General features: G+C 33.5%; 1 protein-coding gene across 6 annotated transcripts in view; it reads left to right on the forward strand.

Annotated features, from left to right (window-relative positions):
* Positions 1-7,311: 7,311 nt before the first annotated feature.
* ECT2 (epithelial cell transforming 2) overlaps positions 7,312-21,578 on the forward strand; it is a 56,603-nt gene continuing 42,336 nt past the window's right edge. The window contains exons 1-13 of one of the 6 annotated variants that reach the window (XM_025046050.1): positions 7,339-7,482; positions 9,640-9,793; positions 10,627-10,778; positions 11,360-11,439; positions 11,547-11,639; positions 13,175-13,357; positions 14,796-14,885; positions 15,626-15,733; positions 16,682-16,755; positions 17,436-17,566; positions 17,706-17,821; positions 17,919-17,981; positions 19,312-19,534. In XM_025046050.1, coding sequence (XP_024901818.1) covers positions 10,649-10,778; positions 11,360-11,439; positions 11,547-11,639; positions 13,175-13,357; positions 14,796-14,885; positions 15,626-15,733; positions 16,682-16,755; positions 17,436-17,566; positions 17,706-17,821; positions 17,919-17,981; positions 19,312-19,534 — 1,291 coding nt within the window. In that variant the 5' untranslated portion in view covers positions 7,339-7,482; positions 9,640-9,793; positions 10,627-10,648. Of the gene's footprint in view, positions 7,483-7,561; positions 7,716-9,639; positions 9,794-10,626; positions 10,779-11,359; positions 11,440-11,532; positions 11,640-13,174; positions 13,358-14,795; positions 14,886-15,625; positions 15,734-16,681; positions 16,756-17,435; positions 17,567-17,705; positions 17,822-17,918; positions 17,982-19,311; positions 19,535-21,578 lie in introns of those variants that run through there. The other 5 variants (XM_006910840.3, XM_015588548.2, XM_015588547.2 and 2 more) reach the window with 5 other exon arrangements.

The following is a 21,578-nucleotide window of genomic DNA, read 5'->3' on the forward strand; positions in this document are numbered from 1 at the left end:
ATATGTTTTCAAAATGCCACATAAATGGATTCATGTAAATATAGCTTTTTGTTTCTGTTTTTTTCACTTAACATAATACTTCTAAGAGTCATCCATTTTGCAGCACATAAATTGCTTAGTATTCCATGTTTTAGAATGTATCGCTATTCATTCACTAATGATACACATTTGGGTTCTTTCTAGTTTTAGCAATTATGAATAAATTTCCTCAAAGAGTCTCTCTCATACATAGGAATGAAATTGCTGGGTCTTAAAGCAATGATATGCTTAACTTTGTAAGAAACATCCATACTAGCAATGCATGAGAGAGGTCTTTTTGTTCCACATCCTCACTAGAACTTGGTACTGACCATTTTTACTTTTATTTTAGATTCTAGCCATCCTGATAGTTGTGTTAGTGTTCAGTGGTTTTCAAATTCTGTGTTCTAGAAAAACTTAATTTTTTTTAGAGTCTCTATGAAGGAAAATCAAGACCTCTATTCCTCTATTTCAGTTCAGTTTGGTTTTTATCTATTTTATATATTACAGTTTACTGTGATATTTCATTTGAAGAATTAAAAGCTTGAAAACAATGGATAAGCTATAAACTAAATTTTTATTATAATGTGTAGGTAATATTTAGAAAAATTTAAAAGCTTCTTTTCATTCTTTCTTTTCATTTTTCATTCCTTTCTCTCTCTTTTTTTGTTTGCTTATTCCTTCTTTTGAAAAAATTTTGAGTACCTACTATATGGTATTTACTGACTTGGTCACTGGAAATATACCAGGGAACAAAACAGACAAAACTCCTTATCTTCATGGAGCTCACATTCTAGTGTGGAGAGAAAAACAATAAATAATAACAAATATATAATATTTTTGCAAATGATAATAGCTATGTAATTTTTTAAAAAGCAGGGCAAAAGAGACCAGGAATGCTTGTGGAAGAGCTGAAATTTGAGTTGAGATAGCCACCCAGGCTGATTGATGCATTTGAGCCAGAATTAAAAAGGGAGCAAGTCATGCACATATTAAGGAAAAATGTAAAAGCAGAGGAAACAGCCTGAGTTAGGAGCATGGCTCATATGTTGAGGAGCAGCAGTAAAGAGGCCAACAGCTACAGATAAGTAAAGGTGTGAAGGGGACAGTAGCAGGTGATGATTTCAGTGAGAATCGTGCAGGGCCATGAAGACTATTTTGAGAATATTGGCTTTAGTATTGAAGAAATGGGAAGCCAATTAAGGAGTTTTGAGCAACGACATGATCTGATTTATGTTTTAACATGAATACTCCAGTTGTTTTATTGAACATAGATGATAAAGGTTTAAGGGTAAAATTAGAGATGTGAGTTATGAGGCTACTGCAATAATTCAGGTGAGAGATGATGGAGCCTAGAAAATGATAATGGAAGGGATATGAACTGGCTGATTCTGAATATATTTTCAAGGTAGAGCCAACAAGATTTGGATTTGTAAAAGTAAAACATCTTGGCAGTTTTTGTTGCAAGCAATACAAACCAATTCTAATTATCTTTAAGGAAAAATAACTATTTTGAAAATTCACAGAATCAGCTTGAGGGTCAGCTTTGGGAAATGGGCAGGAGCTAGAGAGCTGCAAAGGCGTAGACAGTGGAAACACTAGCACAATTGTTGGACCCCCCTCCCCCCCCCGACATCTGGTCTTTACACTGTTGTTGCTAGTGGAATACATATGATCCTTAACCCTTTTCATGTCTTTAGCACATGCTGAAGATTCAAAGGCCTATGAGAGATCATCTGATTGGCTAAGCTTTAATCATGGGATGAGGATGTGGTCCCATTCGAATCTATTTTAACAGGCAAGTGATACCTCTCACTAATCCCATATTCAATGAGGGATCCCTCAAAAGGGAAATCAGACTTATTATGAAGGATTAAATAAATGTACAACAGCTAGGAACAGAACAATTGTCCACCAAAACATTCTTTATAGAAAATTTAAAAGGTATACAAAAAAATGGAAAGGAGGAGAAGCAATGTCCTCCAACTACTACTGCACAAATATAGTCATTAGGAACAGCTTGTATATTTCTTTACAGTTAATTTTTTTTCTATGCATAGGATTTATATATAGTTGCATTGTGCAATTGAATATCATTTGCAACACTATATTTCACCTTTTAAGTATCTTCCCCAATGCATTTCTTTTATTTTTTACATGTGATTTTCTCTTTGCTATTAAACCTACAGTTAATCTACTATGTCAAATGGGCAAACAACTGAGGTCAACTATTCACCATTTTTTGATGACCTGGGTTCCATTTTTATTTCAGCTGCATTAGCAATTCCACTTTTTCATTTATTTAAACAGCAGCACCAAAAATATTACTGATTACAGTCAAAGTATTTAAACAGCAGCACCAAAAATATTACTGATTACAGTCGAAGTATTCAAATCATCGTAGCAAATACAACTCTAAAAAGATGGAGTTGCTATAAAACAAAATTGGCAGATAGTGTAATTTTGGGATACTTCAGATGTTTGCAAGTCAGTTGATAGTGTGGAAGAAGCAATTTATGAGTGTCAGTATATAATGTATGAAAACTTTAGTTGTAAGAAAACTGATTTTTTGATATAAATAATTGCCTATGTTCATAAACAGTGGCGAGTCTTAACTGAATCATTTTAGTAGCATTACCATTAACTCTTCCACACATAGCTGGACTAGCTGTGGTTCAAGAACCATTAAATTCTTGGGTAATTTATGCAAATGTCCATTAAAGATATAAATTATTTTATCCTCGATACAAATTTTATTAATTTTGGAAATATGTCAACATTTTTCCTAAAAAGTCATAAATAATGGGCTAGATAAAAGTAAAAATAGAAATTTTCTTTAGTATCTTTGGAAAAAGCACCACTGATATAATAAAAATAAGCTCATTTATTAATTCATTCACTTGTTATTCCAACAAATATTTGATAGAGTAATTTCTATGTGCTAGACACTGTGGATAAAATGGTGAATAAAAAGATGTTTCCTCTTCTTTCAAGTATCTTAGGGATTGCAGGAGACAAACATTAATCCAATAATCACATCTTTGATAAGTATCATGAAAGAGATGCTCATGGTGCTGGGGGCTGTGTAATGGTAGTTCTGATAGTGTGGGTAGTTGGGAAAGACCTAGTTAGGATCAGTAAGTGAGCAAATGCTAAAGAATGAGTAGAAGTTATCTACTCTAGATGAATGGAATGGACATCATAGGGATTGGTAAAGAGAAGAGCAGGTGGGAAAATCCTCGAGGGAAGGCAGGTATAGAACTCAAGAGAAAGAAAGTGAACATGGTGTAAGATAAAGCTGGAAATACAGGTAGAAGTTTGACCATGCAGGTCTAGTAGGATTAAAGTGCATTTAAGGAGGTGGTATACAAGTTTGAATTTATATAATGTCACTCTGATTGCAGGCCGGAGAATGGATTAGAAGGTGATACGGATTTTTGCAGATCAATTACAATGCTATTTATTGAAACAACTTTTTAGAACATACTAAGTGCCAAGAACTGTTGCTAGGTGCTGAAGATACATTGGTGAACAAGGTCAACAAGGCTCTTATGGAACTGAAAACATCTTAATGTTTTTGAAGGTAAAAAATATAAGCATTATGAATATATTGGTACTTTTATAAGCATAATGTAAAAAATAAATATTAATATCTTTAATAAAAAGACAGACTAGATTAATGGAAATAAAACTTTTGACTTTGGTTTTGCCACTAACTAGTTATCTGACCTTGATAAAGGAATATAAACTCTCTGTTGCTGGCCTTGATAAAATTTATCTGTAAAATAAAGAATGAGACTAATGAGCTGAGATTTTTTTCCCCCACAACTAGAATTTTACTAATCAAATTATACGATTTGAAATAATGGCCTCATCATATTTGGAAACCTCTTGCTCCATCAAGGAAAGCTAATTCTATTTGTTCACATGAAACTTTAAGTGCTAAATCTGTACAGTCATGCAAACCTATGTCAGGCGATTTATAGCTCAATGATTCATATGAATAAAGTAACGATTCATATCCCAATTACAGACTATTGAGGTGTAGAAAATAGCTTCTTCTGGTTCAAAGTGATTATAATTTCTAAAGCTTGTTTTTCAGGTAGCGATGACAGGTTAGAAGAAGCTGTATTATAACCAACTTGGAAATATGACGTTTTAATTGGAGATGTTAACAATTCTAAGACAGGACAGAATTCTATGGCTATTTATTAAAACTTTTGAAATAAAAATCTTAAGTGATAAGTTCTTAGAGGAACTGAATCTTTGTTACTGTACCTAATATGGCATTATATATAGCTAAGCACTTCCTAAATGTCTTGAGGGGGTAAGGATGATGACAGAGGAGAAAAAGAATTACGTGAGATCTATGAGACATTACAGTGTTAATATTTAGTTACAGCAAAACATTTGCTCCTATGATGAAACATTTAAATTTATTGTAAAACAAATATTATAGGTTATAACATAACTTTTCACATTTAGATATAAAATCAGACAATTGTAATATATTTCACCACAACTTTAGGAAATAAAAACAAAGTCCATCACAACAAATGTCCATTTATTATAATAAATTTAATTTTTCAGATATACTAGTTCTTATTAGAACAAACTAGAAAAGTGTGAGAAATCTTGTTCACTCTGATTTGAAGAGTGATTACATGCACATTTGTGAATGAAGGTGGGTGTGAGGTGGAGAAAGGTAGTCCATAACCCAAAACTAACTTTCTCCCAATTCCCCATTCTCTGGTGCCCTGAGGAGTATAGATGAAAGAAGAAGATGGAGATGAAGTGGAGAAGGAGGGAAAGAAAGAAAGAAAATATGAATAAAGAAGAGGGAACAAAGTGGAAGATGAACAAGGGTGAGAAGGAAGTCAAGAAAGATGGTCCATAGTGTCACTCAATTTGGAGATGAAGGTGGGGAAGTTGATCTTCCCAAGAAAGAATCTTAGTAGTTCTATGTTCTATATTTCATTTCCCCACCTCGGAAATTATTTTGCTTGAGGAAAATATGTCACACTTTAATATACTAAGTACTTAAATTCAGCTCAATTCCTTTAGTATTTTTTGACTACAATCTGTTCATTCAGCACAGAAGTTGTGGATGATGCACCAAAAAATTTTAATGGTTTATTCTTTCAAGAAGCTTCTCATTTCGATCTAGCTAGCTTATAGTTTAAACAGTTTTGTCCCCTTGACTGTATTTCCTTGACTGTTACTGTATTCAGTAACTATATTTCCAGTGAAAGGACCTCGAGGAAGAGGGTAACATTGATATAAGGAATCTTGGCTAGAACCTGCCTTGGAAGGGGACAGGAATCTGGCCAACAGCAGCAGCAAGAGGGCCATATGTTCTAGACAGGATGGCTTGAGCACAGCAAACTTTCCCTTAAGAGAGAAGAGGGAGATCAGATTTGGTGTAGAAGAAGGAATATCCTTCTGGTAGGAAAAGAATACAATGGAGGTTTTCCCTGCATCAAGCTTGGTCTGGTGGGTGTGGGATTTGTGGCTGGGATAAGATAGGGCACTGGGAACAGAAACACAGGTGCTATAGCTCCTGTGGTCAGGGGTGAGATGGCAGTGTAGAGAATAATGTCTCATTAGGCAATTACAGGGCCTCAGCTGGGATAACATCAGTAGTATAGCAGTAGCCACAGTAGAGTAAAAGTACTAGTAATATGAACAGCTAACATCTATTGAATGTTTATTATATGCCAGGATATGTTTTCATTACATACATTAACTCTAAAACCCTCACAACACCACTATGAGGTAAGTACTATCATGCCCTTTTATAAAATAACAAACAGGCAAAGAGAGGTTAAATAACTTGCTTGAAGTTACACTATGAAATGTTAAAGATTGTATTGTCGGTTTACTTGCTAGTCAAACTGCCTTTAAAGGAATCAAGCTTTTGTTAGGCTAGCATACAATTTGTGCAGAGATACCGCATAGTCAATTATTTTTTTGAGTGAAAAGCCTGTTTAACAGAAAGTAATGCACAGAGAAAATAGGCTGTTATCTTTACTAGCTTAATATATTTTCAGCAATGAGAATTTTGGGAATGCTGGGCACATCCTAGTTTAAGTATGCAAGCACATTCCAAAGTGAAACTTCAATGACTGTTTTCCTTTTCCTTTGCCCTAATGGTTATCGCAGAACTATAACAAAGGGCAGACTGCAAATGTTCTTCAGTTATAAACAGGCAAATCAGTAATTACTAGATTACTTCACTCATTTTGTGGATTGCATTACAAACTTCTCAGGCATTCTAAGGTAGCCTGACAAAATTAGGAAAAATTGTAAAACCCCACGACTTGTTTGAGATGCAGACTCTCGGAAGTGTTCCATTTCAAAGTACAAGTTTTCCTCCTCTTAATGGGATTTAAGGTTCTGGCAATGATTCCCCTGTCTTCCTTCATTTAAATCAGCGATTAGGCGGGAACTATGCAAAACTCACCTGGGGGAGGTGTATTTTTCTTAAGAGATTGTGTTATACTGGGTATTATATTTAGAGAATGAAGAAAATAAGATTGTTTTCATAACAATAGTTATTACAAGAAAAACGATAAATTTGTGGCTACACTTTAAAGTAACAGAAGATCTCACGGTGGGGGTGGGTGGAGAACATCGGGAAGCAACTTACTTTTGCTCCAGGGGATTCCAGAATCTACTGACATATTTTTGCATTTGTTTAAATGCAAGCTTATATTTTCCTAAAAAAATGTCCGAGTAATAATATTTTATTCTAATCATCCATGAAATTCCCTAGACCAGAGTACAGTACTTTACGTACATCAGGATTTAAGTAAGCAGGCTGCTGATTTAAAGTTCATATGTAGAGCCCCTAAGTTATTCTGTCCTTGGCCCTGCTACGCCAAAACCTTTAACTCAATTCCTAAAGCAGAAGGTATCCAGGCAGAAAAATCTTATAGCTCACAGCACCAGTACGGAAAAATCCATCTACGGAGGCACTGATTACTTTGAAAGGATTTGCTGGCGCTTAAAAAAAAAAAACAGTTGAGGTGGAGAGAATCCACTTAAACTTTCCTTAGGAAACGGGTTGTTTACTGAGTAAACATGCAGTAGCCAGAGAAACACCTGCTACTCTCAGCGACAAACCCAGGAGCCATCACCGCCACCTTCTGGTCACATCCGGGCACTTCTCTACAAACCTCTGACGTTCCGACGTCCGAGCCGTTGGGTTTATTTGAAATACGCACAACCAATCAGAAAGTGCCTACGAGGAGGCGGGCTGAGAGCAGCGACCAATCACCGCCCCTCTGGAGACTCCGGCCTATGAGAATGAGGTTGACATTACGCGCCAATCGGCATGGCTTTTAGAGAGAGGGGCTCACTTTTTGAATTGGCTGTGGCTGCCTCCGGCGAGGAATGGCGGTATCGGTGAGAGGAGTCGGCGCTTGAAGAGGTGGCACTTCCAGGGCGTTTTTTTTGAGAGTGGTGAGGACTCTGAGTGTGGGTTGGGGAGATGGGAGTAGGCTAGCGTCCCGGGAGCAGTGGGCTCCTGTACTTATGTCCCACGGCCCCGCCCCGGTGACCGCGAATTCCGGAGCACCCTAGCCCAGGCATTCCACCTCTGGGAGTTCCCCTACCCTACTCCTAATAACCCGGCTGTGTCGCGGAGTGGGAGCCCGAAGTCCACCAGGTCCCCGCGCGTCTTTACCGCTCACCTGGTTAGATATTTTGTTATAGAAGAGTCTGGGCGAAGGAGGGAGTTGGGAAGGGGGTCTTGGCAAGCGCAGTCCTCTGCGGCTCTGGGGGCCGGCAGCTGCATCCTTTGTGGGCTTATCTCAGAGTACTTAGTGGTTTCACTCTAGGATTCTTCTTGGCGTCTTCTCTGTGGGAAGTATAATTTTTACATAAAACGTCTGGCCGTTCCGCCGCTCCACCCCCCGCGCCATCCTCTTCGGTACAGATTTGCATGGCTTATTGTTTAAAAGCGCAGCTTCTGAAATCAGCTCGGGTTTGAATCCTTGTTTTACCACTAACTGTGACTTGGGGGAAGATACTTAGCCTCTCTGTTCTAGATTTCTTTATCAGATGGAGATAATAACAGTACCTCCCTCTTAGTATTGTTGAAGAGATTAAATTAATACAAGCAAAAGTTTTAGAACAATGACTGCGACATATTAAGGGTTAAATGAATGTCAGTTGTCAATCATAATGTAATGTTACCAATAATGTTACTATTGTCAATAACACCAACATATCCAGTATTACATTTAGCAACCCCATCCTGAAAGACGATTGTCTAAAGAAATAAGTGAAAGGGAATCAAAAGTGAATGTTTGTTTAAGTGACAAATTTTATCATTGAATGATAAACATGAATATAGTCATGTGTTATAGTTAATGTCTTTAGTCAGCTCCTTGAGTATGTTTTTGGATGAGAAATAAACTGTTCAGGTTTATGGACATTGATCTTATTGTGCTTATTTTAAAAGCTTACAGAATACATGAATTAAAAAGTGATTAGTGTATTTTATTTTCTAGTCAAAGTATTAGATGTTATGTCATCAATTTATCATGGAGATCATTTTTTCCCCTAAAATGTAGAGCTGTTTTGGCAATAAATTGATCATATACAGTATCACCAGAGACAATTTTAATTTTTAATCATCTGTTTTGATACTCTGAGAGGCACAGGAAAAAAATACCAACTTATGTTGTATTAGATTTATTAAAACCTCCCTTCTCAATTATTTAAAGCAGATTAGTTCATCCCTTGACTTTTTTTTTTTTAAACAGCCTTTTAAGGGGACTTTTATTGAAAGCCTTTTTAGAGCCTTTTATTTTCACTGGAAACAATTAAGTGTTAGAGTCTTGAAAAACTTAAAAATTTAAGGACCGCATAGAATATATACTGGGTTCTAAGTAAAGATTGTTATTAACAGCTGTTGGAGCACTTCTTTGGGGGAGCCTTCGAATAATTGACACGGATGTTTGGTAAAAGCATAAATGTCCACATTGTGAATAGTATATGAAAAATAATCATTTGCATTCATTTTAGGACATCATCTGTTTAGTTTTAACCACAAATAGGTTTGAATTCTATTATCTTCTTAACTGATAATGGAAACTGAGGCTTTACCTATTTAGTGCAGAACTGAGACAGGAGGTTGAGTTGCTTGACTTCGAAGTGTGTACCTAACAATTGTGCTTAGGTCTATTGTTATTAGTGTACACATCTTCACATCCACACAATATCACCATCCAGAAATGATGCTAATGATACCTTACTGTTTCTCCTCAGCATACAATTTACCTAAACTATTACTTTGCAAAGAATCTGATGGGAGATATTGGTATATTTTATTAACCTGAATAAGTAAGCAAGGGTAAATTAGATCAGACATGTACCTCCAGATAATATTCTGGGATTTACTTCAAGATAATAAACTTACATAAAAACTCCAGTTTGAATTGATGAAAATCTGTTCAACTTTTCCTTTTTTCCCTGCTTGCCAAACTTTTTAATTCTTAAGTCCTAGAAATATACATATCACATATATATAAATATATATGTGATATATAAGTATATAATACATATATATAAACATATTGGCACTAACCCATGCATAATTGTTAATTCTTTTAGAGGAGAGACATTTGTAAAGTAATGTGAAAATACAGATAAGGGAACAGACCAATACACATGAGAGGTTCAGAGAAATCCACAGATGATGGTAAAAAGTGGTGTTTTGGGAGTTGAAAGACATGATAGATGGAGAATTAAGCACCATTACTTGCAAGTAGGTGTGAAATAAATTGTGATCTGTATTTGAAAAGTGCTAAGAAATACATTGTGGCTGGAGCATATAGCATATGTGGACTGGGGGAATTATAGGAGATGAGGTTCAATGACCTTCTCAGCTAGGCTAGGACCAAACTGTATCCTGGATGGTAAATTTGTACTTGATCATGTATGGAAGAGTGCGTGTGGAAGTTCTAAGCAGGGAAGTGATATGGTCACATTTGATTTTAGGACCATACCCCTAAAAACCATGTGGAGAGAGACCTCTGAAGAAACAGATGATAAAGTTTTTTTGAAGCTGTTTCTGTTTAACTGGGTAACCACTGTGGCATTGGACTTAGAAGAAGGGCCAAGTCCCACAAATACTTGAGATGGGATTGATAGGAATTTGGGGGAGGGCGGACAAGATAGTAAAGGAAAGAGTAAGGGATTGTTTGGGGGATGATGGTGGTATATAGATGGTATTTAAGTGGTGGTATATAAATGAATATAGGAAGAGAAATAGGTTGGCTGAAGGCAAAGGTGTAGAGGAGGGAGGTAGAATAATATTTATGAGTACCTTTTGAGTGTTCATTATGTCAGGTAAAGTTCTGAGTACTTTTGCTGCATTGATATTTTTATTGTATTCCTATGAGTCAGGTATTAGTATTTTGTTTCATAGAAGAGGAAACAGGCTCAGAGAAGTTGAGAGACTTTCTTTGGCTCAATATTAAGAAAAATGGGTAACGATGCTTTTTATAGATTCTAGTATAAAAGTAGAGCCTCTTATGATTAGTTTTGCCCAATGGTCATGTTTGTTACATGTATTTTTATTCAAATTTTATTTTTAAGCCAACTTTGAAGAGTATAAACAATGGCTGACGATAGTGGATTAACATCCACCACTGGGAGGACAAGTTTGGCAGACTCCTCCATTTTTGATTCTAAAGTTACTGAAACTTCTAAAGAAAACTTATTTATTGGACCTACTTCATACGTTGAAGGTAAATCTGCTTAAAACATTAATTATTTTAATCCTAAACTTAGAGTTTCTTATGATTTAACTGTAATACTGTTAAAGCTAGAGTACATATTCAGTAAATATTTGACAGAAACTCTTTACACTATGTAGATTTTTGATTATTGTTTGGATTAATGCTTTCTACCTTTGAAGAGGAAGGCATCTTATTGTTGGATATTGCAATCTAGGTACAACATTTTTAGCGAGATTGTATTCAGTTATGATTGGTTAGGTGAAGAGACACTTTTTCCCTTACCCCACTATATAAATGGATCTTTCCTAAAGTCCATGCACTGTTGAAGAAAATGACTGCAAGATAATGAATACTTTCTTTGGCTTTTAAGGGAGTGCTGATGTTTGTATACTCTGCTACGGTATGTTTTGTCTTCCTCTTAAATATGTGACCAAAATTTCAATAAGCCGAGAATTAAATGTATTTAATTTTAGAGAATGTTATGCTCTCAAAGATTGAAAACATACCAGATAATAGCCAAAAAATGCATCAGGAACTACTGATTTTGATGTTAATTCCTGATAAAGTTTTAACACTTTTAATTTTAATAGAAGAAATGCCTCAGATTGAAACAAGAGTGATATTGGTTCAAGAAGCTGCAAAACAAGAAGAACTGATAAATGCCTTAAAGGTATGGAGTTTTAGTTTATATATTTTTTAAAGGATTGTTTTTCTTCCACCAATGTGTATATAATTTTATAGCTTTCTTAATCTCATACTTAAGTCTCTTTTCCACAGACTATTAAAATAATGGATGTCCCTGTTATAAAGATAAAAGAAACTTGTCCCGGAAAATCGGATGAAAAATTAATAAAAACTGTTGTTAATATGGTAGGTCAAGCATTTCATTGCATGTGGCATGCTGCACTTCCCTTAATTGTATTCTTATATTCCACTTATGGTGATTGGACTTCAATTAGGCACAAAGTATATTTTGTGCATTCTGAAGCTAGATGAATAGAAATTATTTTGTATTTATTTTTAAAATTTGGGTGTTTCTAAAACCCCAAACTATAGCATATGTGGAAAATAATGAAATCCTTGTAAAGTAATTTGGCATTGTTAAATTTAAATGACATGTATTTACAAATATCTGATACTTTACTTTAAACTCTATCTTTTTTTCCTTAATTATATATTTATTCTTAATTCTTGCTTTATTTTTAAAATTATAAATTATAATTGACAATCATCAGGGAATTTGCCTCAGCATATGAAATATATCTAATTCTATATACTAGTTGTAATAGTTTCTGAGGGCTGCCATAACAAAATACCACAAAGTCAGTGGCTTAAACAACAGAAATGTATTTTCTCACAGTTCCTGGGCCTAGAAGGCCAGTCAAGTTATTGGCAGGTTTGATTTCTCTTGAGGCCTTTCCTCTTGGCTTGTAGGTGGCCTCCACTTTCCTGCTATGTCTTCACTTATGTGCATGCACATCCCTGGTATCTCTTTTGTGTCTCCAGATTTCTCTTATAAGGAGAGATGTCAGATTGAATTAGGGCCCACCCTTGTGACCTCATTTAACCTTAATTACTTCTTGAAAGGCCCTGTCTCCAAATACAGTCACATTCTAAGGTACAGGAGGTTCGGCTTCAACATGAATTTAGTGGGTACATAATTCAGCCTGTCACATCAATCTAACAAATAAAGCCCAAATAATTTATTGACCCATTCAAAATTTTTTAAATGCTTCTCTTTTACATAGGAGTCATACAGTTACTTAAATATCTTCATTCTTTTTCAAAGAAATACAGTATAAAGTGGTAAACAGTAATTTGCCTTTTTACATCCTATGTTTTGCTGTGCTATACAACTGCCTATATATTTCACATCTTTCTCTTATTTCCCTTATATATACTGAAATGATTAAGTTAATATACATCCTTTTTGTAGATAGGAAGTACCATACTATTTTTTCTATTTTTCTGATGACAATTTGCACAATGTGTGGCATCATTTTCTCGGTCAGAATATAAAGCAGTAGTGGATATCTTCCTAATGCATCCTTTTATCAAAATGTATATACTTAAGTTCATTATCTTTATTTTATATGCATACTAGATGATTTATAATGACTACTAAGTCAAATTAGAAACTTATGCCTCTATAATATTAATCTTCAAAATTTAAGATCTTAATGTAGATGGAGATATATATATATATAAAAATACAAGTAAGTAAAGAAATAGCTATTCACTATTAAGTATAATGCTCATTATCGTATGATTTAAAACTTAAGTTTTCTGTAAATATAAAAATAATGTTGATATTGAATTGATTTTTAGGTCTTATTTAGAGAGTTGTATGAGTTAATTTTATAATATGTAAATTTTATTCCTAATAACTGCATGAAAAAATCAAGGAAATTAAAGTGCCATTTGTGAAGATGGAATCAGTGGAAGAATTTGAAAGTTTGGATTCTCCAGAATTTGAAAATGTATTCATAGTCATGGACTTCCAGGATCCTGTCTTTCATGAGTTATACAAAACTGATTGTAGAGTCATTGGACCACCAGTTGTATTAAACTGTGCACAAAAAGGAGAGGTAAGAATATACTTTTTTTTATGACTTTTCAAGGTCAAATTTTTACTAGTGAGTGTTGTGAAAATTAATATGCAGAAAAATCCTGTTAATTGTTGAGAGTATGAAATAATTTAGAATAGGAATACTAGAGACTAATATAATAATTCTAATATATAATTCTATTGTAATTCTTAGCGGTGAAAACCTAAGACCTTTGAAAGTTAAACAATAACAACTGTGTATTTGTGTGTGTATATAATATGTATTAGTGTCTACATATATACATATGTATATGTACATATATCTTACTATCTGCAGTATCTTGGGAAGAAATAATTTGCTAAACTTGGATTCCATAAATGTATACACATATGTTTTCCTCCAAACGGAACAGAAACCACATTTCCATTTTTATCAGTTAGTACATTACTTAAAATCAAGGAAATAACTAACTTTTTATGCTTAAATAGCATTTCAGTATAAGTGTTGTAGTTATTAGTCCCTATTCTTCGGTCTTATTGCTATATTTTGCTATTCTTAAGCTTGCCTTATTAATTTAATATTGCTTAGGTCATTCTACTTCTTTTGTTATAGATATTAGTAATAACCACACGATAATCTTTAATTCTTGGTTTTGATTTAGAGATGTTGCTTTCAAAAAACCAAATAAAAATTTTAAAGACCAAAATTATGAAAAATAATCTTGCATAATAGTGGTAATTAAATATATATTTTTTAAAACCATTCTCTGATATATATATATATATGTGTATGTATGTAAAACTATTGGTTAAATCATTTACCAATTACTTTTTTATCTCAAAAATTGGAATCATATTTGGTTCAAATATGTGTTACACACCTAGGATTTACTATAAAATATCTGATCTGTTTTAACTTTAATTGGGAGCATTTACATTAGTGTAGGAGTCCGAAGTCTTTTCTATAGATAATACTTGATAGTCATGGGGATATAAAGTATAGCATAAAGAATATTGTCAATAATATTGTAATAACTGTGCATGGTGTCAGATGGGTACTAGATTTATTGGGGTGATCACTTCATAAGTTATATAAGCGTCTGATTACCATGTTATACACCTGAAACTAATATAATATTGTATGCCAACTGTAATTAAAAAATAAAATTACTTTTTATTTTTTAAAAATATGATACTTCATATGTGTCAAAGTACATTTGGAACTAAGAATTTGAATATAAATATTTATGTTTAATTTGCCGATCATAAAGTGTGTATAATTTGGGAATCATGGGAAGTTTTTTTATTGTGAAACTTGCAATCTGTCATGCTATTTTTTATTGCATATTGAAAAATGCAGGTAAATCTTTGGATTGGGAAAGTTGATTGGTAAGAGGGGTAATATGTTTAGCCTGAGAAAGATATATTCTATTTTCTACTGTAAAGAAAGCTCACAGGTTTTAAATTTAATTCTTCAGCCTTTGCCATTTTCATGTCGTCCACTCTATTGTACAAGCATGATGAATCTAGTACTGTGTTTTACTGGATTCAGGAAGAAAGAAGAACTAGTAAGTATTTTGAAACATTCTATTCAAAGGATATTTTTTCCATCAAAATAAATTTTAAATTGGCTGTTTGTTTTTTTTTGGTAGTTGTATCATGGTTTTATTTTTAAGATTTCGAAGGAGAAATTACTATGACTATACCAGGTTTTAAACTTTTTGAAGAAACATTCTGAAGAATCTGGTAAAGAAACAAATATTTTGTCTAGGATGACTGGCATATGAATTAACAGAAAAGCTTCTTAACTGATCTGTTTAAATTGTCTTTTGTTAGGTATCATATCAACCACAGTATTTGAAGTTTTTGTTCACACATTACAATTTTTTTTAGACAAGTCTAGCCTTAAAGTACTTTACTGCCCTAGAGAATTCGTAGAGGCTTTTTCCTTTGACATATAAAATTTTCTGTGTTGGAGCTAATGGGATACTACTCTAATTTTGTGGGAAGAATCTTGATATTATGTAACCTGGTGTTAAAAAAAAAAAAAAGTAATAAGGCTGTATGAAAGCCAGTTTAATTAACTTAGTTTTGTGCGACTATCTTTACTAGCTTATTACTAAGTTTTTGTCTGTGCCAATAAAGCAAATGAGTCTTTAATTTTTTTAACATAAAATTTGTATCTCTAGAAAAGTTTCTGTTATGTACCTTATAAATAAAACGTATTCAGTAAATGGTAAATGAATTGCAAGCATAGTTTAAAATTTTGTGTAAATTAATCATAGTCAATGTTGCTTAATTTTTTGAGGTCAGATTGGTGACGTTGGTTCATCATATGGGTGGAGTTATTCGAAAAGACTTTAATTCGAAAGTTACACATTTGGTGGCAAATTGTACGCAAGGAGAAAAATTCAGGGTAGGTAAACTTGGGTATTTTTGTGTATTTCAATATAGCATCATTTTGGAATGCATATAATAGCACTCTCATCTCTTTCTCCCACAATTTATTAAAGATCAAAAGTTCAGTTTTTGCTATCTGTACATTTAGTAAAAATTTTTAATTGTAGGAGTGTGGTCTCTTAGATTTTAAGAACTGGCTATCTATTTAACTGGCTATCTATCTTGGGAAAATATAAATACTGACCACTTTTTTTATACCACGTAATATTAATTATGAAAGATTGTAGATCCGATGAAGAAAGGTGAAACAATAAAACTTCTAGTAAAAGAAAAAGATTTTAAGGAGGTTGGGTCTGAAAAAATGAGTAGGATTGTGGAAGTTGGTAGATGGATAATATTTCAGATAGATGAATAATATTAGCAAAGCTTACTATGATCATTGGCGAATGAGGAGTCAGGAAGCAAGGAGAACAAATATTTTACTCTTGGACTTTATAAGAACAGAGCAGAGCTATGTTCTTATAAAATGGTTCTAAGATTTAACTTGTGAAACTTATTAATGAATAGGATAAAGTGCTTTTATTAGGATAAAAATCTTGATTTAAGATTGCACTAGCATATATATCTTAAGAAGAGTTTATCACTTTGTTCCCACTCTCCATCAGTATATATATGCAGCAAATGGTAATTTTAGTGTACTGTTGAATTCCTGGGAGGTATATATCCTAATTCATACTGAAGTTTTTAGTTACTTAATCAGATATTTTCTTCTGTAGTGTTAAAGTTATTTTAATCTAAGTTGTATGATTGAGAGACAGTTTTTAGAAAAATTTTATATTTGTTACAAAGCAGATGAACAATGATCTAAAACTATGCAAAAAAGTATGTATATCATTGCTTAGAACTTTCATGAATGCAGTTATTTAGAGTAAATATTAATCGTAGTTAATGTTTATATTCATAGATTGCTGTGAGCCTGGGTACTCCGATTATGAAGCCAGAATGGATTTATAAAGCTTGGGAAAGGCGAAATGAACAGTAAGCGTTTAGAAATTTCGTAGTTCATTATGTGAATTAAACATATTATAAAGATAAACCCATGTGCCCCAAACTCTAAGTTTATAAACAGTATAGAAAAAATGGATTCAGTCTTTGGGTAGCTTAGGAAATAGTGAGAGGAGCAAAGTTATAAAAAAAAAAAATTATAGAAAATTAAAAATTGAAAAATATCTATATCTTTGGACTTTACCTTGTGAAATAATTTTGATTATAATAAATATTCTAAAATTATTAGGTAATAACGATGCATCTGGATGTTTGGATTGTGTTGTATTTTTTTCTTATTTTATGTTTGGTTACATTTTAAGTGGTGATTGCAATTCATAACCTTTTTAAGCTTTCCAACCTCATAATTGTACTTGCCATTGTACTTCTTCATTACTTAAGATTTTATGAAACCGTAGAACCTCTAGAATATAAATAAAATTTCATGTACAGAGCAGGGGATTGAATCTTGTAAGGATTACCATGTCAAATTTTGTCTCAAATTACTTCAAGATGACTGAGAACACATCAGTTTTGTTTTTTAACTGAAGTTTTTGTGAACACTTAAGGTCCAGATGTAAAATATTTTCAGTAAATGGATTATGCTAAAACCTTGAGAATTCCTTTAGATTATACAATGATCTACCTAATTAAAGAATATGTTTTGTTTTTAGGGATTTCCGTGCATCAGTTGATGACTTTAGAAATGAATTTAAAGTTCCTGCTTTTCAAGATTGCATTTTAAGTTTCCTGGGATTTTCAGATGAAGAAAAAACCAATATGGAAGAAATGACTGAAATGCAAGGTAGAATTTAGCATAAAAGTTATATATATTGTATTCCTTACTCCTGCCTAGTCACTTCCTGGTGAATATGCCTCTTTAAAAATTTGGGTTTGGAGATAAGTAGGTTGCCATATTCATGCTTGTATGCATTCCTCTTTAGGAGGTAAATATTTACCTGTTGGAGATGAAAGATGCACTCACCTAATAGTTGAAGAGAATATAATAAAAGAACTTCCATTTGAACCTTCAAAGAAACTTTATGTTGTCAAGCAAGAGGCAAGTAATTCTAGAATAAGATTGGTTTTCTAAAAATGTTACTCATAGCTTTTCTGATAGGTAAATTCTTAATTAAAATGTTCTTTCTCTCACTTAGTGGTTCTGGGGGAGCATTCAAATGGATGCCCGAGCTGGAGAAACTATGTACTTATATGAAAAGGTATGTTTTTTTCTTTTGTACCTTAGTCATTTGTTCTACAAATTTTATTATATAAATATGATACTTTTCTATCCAAAAAGAACATGGTATAATTAGCATATAGATCATCTTTTACATCATGTTTAGGAATTTGAGAGTAATTAAACAATTGGATAATGAATAATAATAGTCTTAGTCTATGTAGATATAAGTGAAACCATTCAATCTAAAGAATGTCATTTTAATCTCATATATATTCTCTGCTAATACTTGGTGATACTGTTGTGAACAATATCACTGTCTTCGGAAACTTAGAACCTTAAGGGAAAGATATGAAAACAGTTACAGAGCAGAAGGACATATTCTATATTTAAGTAATGTGTTCTAATTAGCTTCACTCCAAGAGACTCAGGCAGGATTGAAAAGAGCAAATAAATGTTGTGCTAACATATTAGGCTAACCTGGTAAGGACATTCAAGTTAGACAGCAGGTAGGAGAAGGTATGAAAGCTTGAGAGTACATTAAAATAGCAAGTAGTTTATTATGGCTTTAGAAAAGAGTGTGGGAAAGAAAGGACAACAGGTAAAGCTTACTTAAAGGTGGTCAGAATCAAGAAGTTTTTAATATGTTAAAAAGGTTTGGATTTTATCCTTTAAGTATTAGGGGCCATTGAATATTAAGGGTAGGTCGTCATTAAAAAAATGACTGAAGTAGAATGTAGGCAAGGAAACTTTAGCCTTCATGCTAGATCTTGGTAAATAGCAGTATCATTCATCCAACCAAAGGTGGCATAGAACTATAGAAGCAGGCTTTAAGGGAAGATTTACTGCAGTTTGGGATTTAATAATTTTAAATGGAATATTGAAGATGAGTTTCTTTAAAATCTAAACAGAAAACATTTAAAAAATCTAAACATACTCTGTTCTCTTCAGACTATTCTCAATTTAAGGTTAAAAATGCTTTAGATTTTTGGGAGAGAGCTCTTAAAATCAAGTGTTACTTGACAAATATCAGAGAACACTATGTCTAGCACTGTGCTAAACAGTAGGGATACAGTGAACAAAATATGAATGGTTCCTGCCTTCCTGGAGTTTATGGCCTAACAGGAATAGACAGTAAACAAGCTTCCAGATGAATATGTAATGGTGATAGTGCTATGAAGAAAAAAATGAGATGCTAGGGATTAGATGCTACAGTGGTCCCTTATTATGTTTTATGAAGCTTCTGAATTATTGTAAAATTATTGTGCAAAATCCAGATTTTGTCAGACTTATAAATGTATTTATCTTTTGTTCCTGTCTCAGTAAAGAACTATGAGAGTAAAACTGAGCTTTTGTGCTTTTGATTGCAGGCTAATACACCTGAGCTCAAGAAATCAGTCTCACTGCTTTCCCTAAATACTCCAAACAGTAATCGCAAAAGACGTCGTTTAAAAGAGACGCTTGCTCAGCTTTCAAGAGAGACAGATCTGTCACCTTTTCCTCCCCGTAAGCGCCCGTCAGCTGAACATTCCCTTTCTATAGGGTCACTTCTAGATATCTCCAACACGCCAGAATCTAGCATTAACTATGGAGGTAATTCACATTTTAAAAATTGATCTTTATAAAAGTTAGTGGGATGGAATATTTATTAGAGTATATGGTTAAATCTGTACTGTAGAGAATATGAAAAGCTCTGCCTCTAATTACCTTTGTTCTAGCTGAGGAGAAAAGGGACATGAAAATGCTTCCATTAATGATTGCTTACTATATGCTAAGTGCTTTTTATGTTTTGTATATTTATAAGATAGGTTTTACTTCTATTTTAAAGATGACTAAGGTTAGAGAAGTAACTTGTTTAGGGTCACACAGCTAGAAAATGATGGAGCTGTTCAAAAAGTAAATTCTTAGCATTAGCGAAAGAAAATCAGATTCACATGAATTATGGACAAAATAGGTACAGTGAAGTCAGGAGGGCAAGTTCACTTTGTTCTCAACTGATACAAGAAGGCTTTTACAGTTAACTCTTCTGTGTTGATCATCAGTTTTTCCCTTTATTTTTGTTTTTTAGTCTGAACACAAATATGTTATATTTTCTAGATTGAAGAAACAATCAAAACCTTCCCTTGATCACATTACACTCTCCACTTACTACATTTCTCTCTTCCCAGTAATGTTAGTACTCTTCAAAGAATTACCTTGATTAATTGTCTCACTTCCTTGCTTTTCATTGTTTTTTTAACCCATTCCAGTTGAACTTTAGTCCAGCTTCAATGTGAAATTGCTCTTGCTGGGGAGACTGACAGTTTTTATGCAATCAAGAGCATTAAGTACATTAACAGCTACTCATTCCTGGACACATTTTTTTTCTCTTGCTTTTGTACATTACTTATTTCTCATTCTCCTTTGCCTAACTTCTCTCTCTAACTCTAAATGTTGAATGTTATTTCTGAGTCATTTCTTCTTTATTTTGTTCTCCCCAAAATGGTCTCATTTAATTCCATGGCTTTAACATTTATATGCTGATGCTTCCAAAATTTGTCATCTTCCTTGTCCAGCTGCCTGCTTGATATCTCCTTGTTCACATCTTAAACTTAACGTAATTGAATTAGAACTATTGATTCTATCACTTTCAACACTATTTGCCATTCTTTATCAGCTTTTTCTGTAGAAAGGATCTCTCGTAGACAATTACAGTGGTCTCCTAAATGGTCTCTCTATATCCATTTTTGCCTTTTTACATGTAGCACTTATTGTCTGCAAAACTAAATTAGATCATGCCACTCTTCTGCTTAAAGTCATTTAGGCTTTGTAGTTGTCATGTTCTTAATGTAATCCTTCCTCACCTCATGTAGTCTCATGCTTGTCAATAATACTCTCTAAGCTTCAGTCACACTTTTATTCTTTGAATAGTTTTACTACATCCCTCGCTCAGGAATGTTATACTTGCTTTTTCCATCTTAAAGAAATCCTGTTGGATTCTCTGTAAAGCTAAGTCCCTGTTCACCACTCCTTCCTACCAACCCACTACTTGGTTGTCTTCAGTAGTAGTTAGCACTATTAGAAATTATATTTTTTGTTTACTTCTTTATTTGCTTCACCAAAATGTAAGCTTTAGGAGAAAAATAACCTCATCTGTCTTATTCTTTGCTTTATTTTCAGTGCTTAGTACTGAGTAAGTATTCTCTAAATATTCATGGAAGGAAAGTCACTTTAAGGTAGGCCCAGAATACTGAGGTGGATTTGAGAATATAAGAGGAGCAAGAATACAGTATACAAATTGAGTTTTCAGGGAATAGTGAGTCAGTTTGCTTGGTGTATGGAGGAGAAATAATTAGAAAGGTTAATTGGGGTCTAATATTATAGGATTTGAAATAAGATTGTCATGTCTTTATATTGTCATCAACCATGATCTTTAGAAACTTGAGCAGCTGAGTAATGGAGTAGGTAATTTATAGTGGATTATTCTGAAGAATGTTTAGGAGGAGGGAATGAATAGATTGTCAGACCATGAAGTAATCTGCAGTGACTTGGGCCACGAGATAAGGTCTTGAACCAGGAGTGGTGATGGTTGGAAAGAAAAGGAAGAAGCACTGGGGAAATATCGATAGAATGGAGTGATAGGAAGAGGATAAGAGGA

This window comes from Pteropus alecto, unplaced genomic scaffold, assembly GCF_000325575.1.
Source record: "Pteropus alecto unplaced genomic scaffold, ASM32557v1 scaffold33, whole genome shotgun sequence".
Taxonomy (NCBI): Eukaryota; Metazoa; Chordata; class Mammalia; order Chiroptera; family Pteropodidae; genus Pteropus; species Pteropus alecto.